The sequence below is a fragment of the Clytia hemisphaerica genome, unplaced genomic scaffold, assembly GCF_902728285.1.
Source record: "Clytia hemisphaerica strain Z4C2 unplaced genomic scaffold, Clytia hemisphaerica genome assembly, whole genome shotgun sequence".
Lineage (NCBI taxonomy): Eukaryota > Metazoa > Cnidaria > Hydrozoa > Leptothecata > Clytiidae > Clytia > Clytia hemisphaerica.
This window is the reverse complement of record NW_027103262.1, coordinates 2,146,215-2,150,833: the sequence shown is the minus strand read 5'-3', so window position 1 is coordinate 2,150,833 and position 4,619 is coordinate 2,146,215. Positions and strand designations below refer to the sequence as shown.

Genomic DNA, 4,619 nt, shown 5'->3' with positions numbered 1-4,619 from the left:
ACACCTGCTCTGCCAGCCAAATCTCCTGAGTGAATATAGTTGGACAGCAATTCTTATTTCTTCACATATGTATGTTGAAATAAATTGGATTTGTATGAGTAAAAACCTGTTTATTAACAAAATACTAAATTTTTTGACCAAGAATAAGCACAAAGTACTTATTTTTTGTTTCTTGTAGATAACAAACCCTTCAGAAAGAAAATAATAAATTCATCGATTAGGTCTAAGTTCTGAATTGGATATGATTCTCTATAGAAAAAATACAAACTGAAAATAGAAAATGGAAACAAATCAAACAAAAGAAAAAAGTATCCAAAACAATTGATGTACTAAAAACAATAAAAACGAATTTCAACTGTCGATTTGACCAATGAACGCATCCGTCAATTTTCAATATTGATTGAAACTGTACTTATCCCATCTCTCTCTTGAGAAGCTGTGGGCACGCTGGACTTGATGGTGTGGATATCTCTGAATTGTAAGCGGTCGTACTTGCTGAAACCTTGGTGAGAAAAATGGGCGTGAAATGCCAACACCTTCGAATCCTGCGGGATGTATATTTCTAGACCCCGCTCGTGGAACAACTGTAAGCCTTGGAGGAGTATCCATTCTAGGAAACACCGATACAAGACCACATTTAGGATTTGATGCGAATCTAGGAGCTTTAGGAAATAGTCTAATTGGTTGATGACTCATAGCGGGCAATGATTGCTTCACTTGGTTCAATGCTAGCCTTGGAGGTCCAACCTGGTTGATCCCTCGATGGGATCTTGGCCCATAACGAATTTCACTTTGTCGCATTTGAGCGGTGTTTAGATTTGGATTTAAACCAGTATTTTGGGGAGGGATATGATTAAAATGTTGGTTTGATTTCTGAAAATGTTGAGAATGCACTCTACGCCCTTGGAGTGTTGAACAATTTGGACGTGTTTGTACAATGAGCTTTTGTTGATCCAGGATTGATGGCTAGTGAGATTCCGTGGAGTAAGCTTGTGATTCAGGTATCACAAAATTTTCTTCAAGCCTTTCTTTCGGTGAATTTGAATTAAAATTTGTTGATTCCATCTTGGTTTGAGATCTGTCAGTAGTCCAGAAACGTCTTTCAGAGTACTTCGCTAAAATAGAGGTTGATGGCGAAGCGGTAACAGCATCTTGGTTTGATCTCGATTTTGATTGGTTCCAATAACGTTTTGGAGACTCCTCAGAAGACTTGGAAAGGGAAGGTTTCATTTTTCTGTTATTGGCTTTGAATTTCTGATTTTTCTTTTTAGCGTATCGTAGTTTATCCATTCGTTCCTTTGGAATTTTTCGCTTATTGTTCATACTATTTTCAGTGAACAATGTAATGTCAATACCATGCTTATTACAATAATCTTCTATCAGTTCGTTATAGAACTTGTACGATTCACATCTGACCATCTGAAGTTATCAAAAGAGAACAATATACCCGTTTTTCATATGAATAATTTTATGACAACATGAAGCTTAATATTGGGCCAAGCTTACAATAAATTAAGTACAGTTCACAATCTCATCTTTCAGAAATGGGTAAGAAAATGTTGATTTTAACTTAAAAGGGTTAAAATAAATGAGTTAGAGTAAGTATATTAAAGCTGAGCCTCAGTAAAAATTCACTATCTCTCATCGTTAGTTCAACTTGTACTTCCTCCCTTGGAACTTGTTAAAAACAATAGAATAGCCTTCATAGCTCACATAGTATTTTAAATTTTGTTGTCGTGAACAAGATAACAAAATAAATTCTTACGCGTTTTGACATCATATTTGGATCTTCCAGTTCCTTCATTTTATCTCTACATAGAGCTTCTCGCTTGATGCCACATAAAGCGAGAAATTTCTTTGGTAAAAGATTTCTTGTTTCGCGTGAATCATACATGGTCATAAATGCCAGAGCTTCTTTACTTCTTGGGAATTTCTCCATATCGAATGATCCGATTTTCATTGCGCATGCCATTTTTTCACGACGAGGATTTTTGACTTTGTTTTCGATTACCATTTCTTTACGTTCACTTTCGTTTTCGAGGAGTTTCATCTGGTCGATGTTGTTTTCAACGCAATATTGTTCAACGAATTCGTTAAAAATTTTGTTGGATTGTCGGTTAAGGTTCTGTTGAAATCGAAAAAATAGAGACATCTCAAAACACCTGAGGAAAAGGGGAGACAACAAAACCCTGGGTTGAATTTTTCGGCTCGAAAGGACACACATTGGACGCGATATTGCATTAATCAAAAACTTTAAACGGGTATGTTAAATTTCTCAGCTCAACCCAAGAAAACAGCGTCAATGTGACGTTTTCTTAATGTGGAAAGTTTATTTTCCCAAGTTACATTGAGAAGTGAAAGCTCATTGAAATTGTCAATGCGAAAATAAATTTATTTTCCCTTTTTGACAATCCCATTCACTTCAGGTTAAAGGTTTTGTTTTTAAATAAGAGTCTGCTTACTCATCAATTTCAATTCACAAGCATTTTTACATTGGATTGACACAGATGTGGAGCAAGATTGTTTAGAAAGAGGAAAAGAAAAACATTTTTTGCTTATTTCAGCATAATATAACAATAAGAAAACACTGTCCTGATATAAAATATGTATCTGGTATGAAACGGGAACAATTATGTAAAAAATAAAACCTTCAAGTTAACAGACTCTCTACTTCGAAAAGACAAAATATCTTAAAGAATTAACTTCCAATACCTGTTTTCGCTCTTTTTTGTTTGCACCTGGAACATTAGGATATCTTTTCTTTCTACACTCTCTTCTAGAAAGTATTTGTTCATGTTGGAAAGCCCTCACAACGTCATCAGGAACAATACCAGCTAACTCGTGAGGTTGGTACCAACCCATTGTTTGAAGAGGACGTTGACTTCGCAAGATTTTTCCAGATTCACCACAGTTGGATTCATTCTTAACATCTTCGAGGGATACCTTCGATTGATTAATTTGCTCGTTGTTAAGGTTTATTATCTTTTCCATATTTTGTCGAATTTTTAAACTTTTTCTTTAAAACTAAAAAAGAAAAATTTTACATGCATTTTTGTTTGGAAATGAATTCATTTACGCTTAACAGATTCACCAGATTAGAGGTATTTGGCAAGAAGATCAAAATATTTGCCGGAATTGAAAAGAAACGAGTAAACACTGACACATTTTTACTGTAGAGAAAAACAGGTAAACCGAGCGAACTTGTACCCAACCCTGGAGATGATAACCAATGAATATATGTAAGTTGCACGCTTGAACCAGCGAGACAAAAAATTAGAATTGGAAAAAATATATATAAATCTATTTACAAAAAAATAACACAAAAATAACCAAAAACTAAAAAATTACAAAACACAAGTTAAATCTAACGAACGTTACGAAACGCATGCGATATTCGAAACAAAACCGACTAAAGAAAAATTTCTAAGAGGCAATATTGTAAAAATTGAAATGATTGGTGCCATAAAAAGTCTTAAATTTGCAATATTTTGTTGAAAGGCAACAATAACGTTATCAGGTACGAAACCAAATAATAATACCTGAAAAATCATATTTAAGAAAATAGAATTTTGAATTATTAATTGTTGATACCTTAAACGAAGAAATTTTGGCAGGAATTTAATTTGGCAGACGGCCAAAAAAGTTTTTAGAGGGAATTTGATTTGGCGGATGGACGAAAAACTAAATTTGGCGGGAATTTAATTTGGCGTTTGCTGAAAAATTTATCCCTAAAATGGCGTAAAAACAGCAAAAACAATACAAAAACACCTTAAAAGAGATCATATTAATTCAAAAAGTTTAATTTGGCGGATTCTGGCCAAATCCGCCAAATTTTCTTTTCGCCAAAATTTCTTCCTTTAATGTAATATCCCATTGTCTCAAGACCCTTCAAGAGGTCTTTGACTTCTTAAAACTTTCTTTGATAACCTCTTGCAGTAGCAGGCAGTAGTTTGTTTACTGGTTAAAGGGTTTGAGAGAGTATCATTTTTAGCCTTCTCGTTCTCCACACTCGAAGTTGATGAAAAATCTTTAGCTTGAACACATGGTTTTTTCTTCATCAGGCTTGTTTTCCAATTTCACGACGATTTCACCTTCAGAAAGACTTTTTGGAGTCACATTTTAATTTTGAGTTTCATCAATTGTACTGTCTTCTAGAATATTATCCGAAAGGTCAAGATCCTGTGAAACTGACTCAGGATCGTTTTTATTTAATGAAATTTGTTCTTCATTACTGTTCTTTTTCTTCTTTTGTTGTTCTTGTAGCAAATTTTCGTATTCTCGATAAATGATTTCAGATCAAAATTATGTCGGGTGCAATGCTCTTCGATCAGCTTGTTAAAGTATTTGAATGCTTCGCGCTGTACTCTCTAGAAATGGACATGAACCCGTAATTAGACTAGAAAATGCCTGAGCGAACAAAAACAAAATAACGAACGGTAAACAAACAAAATTACGTTAAAGCGGCGAACAGTCGGGACCACTACATGGAAAAGGCAACTATTGCCTTAACAGGAAATATTTCCCGAACGGTAAGGCGTAAAACTTCCCGAAATGACTAGACTTTCCAAATCGGGAAGTTCACCAGTTTCCCGATCGGGAAAGTGGCCTCTGAGCACTCC

At 34.7% G+C, this 4,619-nt stretch overlaps 1 protein-coding gene across 1 annotated transcript; it reads right to left on the bottom strand.

The window, feature by feature from the left end:
* Positions 1–444: 444 nt before the first annotated feature.
* LOC136800647 (uncharacterized) lies at positions 445–3,026 on the bottom strand. The gene is made up of 3 exons (XM_067057299.1): positions 2,713–3,026; positions 1,766–2,125; positions 445–1,419 (listed from the first exon to the last, which is right to left on the bottom strand). Exons 1-3 carry the CDS (start codon positions 2,989–2,991, stop codon positions 967–969), a joined length of 1,092 nt encoding a protein of 363 aa, XP_066913400.1. The 5' UTR covers positions 2,992–3,026; the 3' UTR covers positions 445–966.
* Between the last annotated feature and the right edge of the window lie 1,593 nt (positions 3,027–4,619).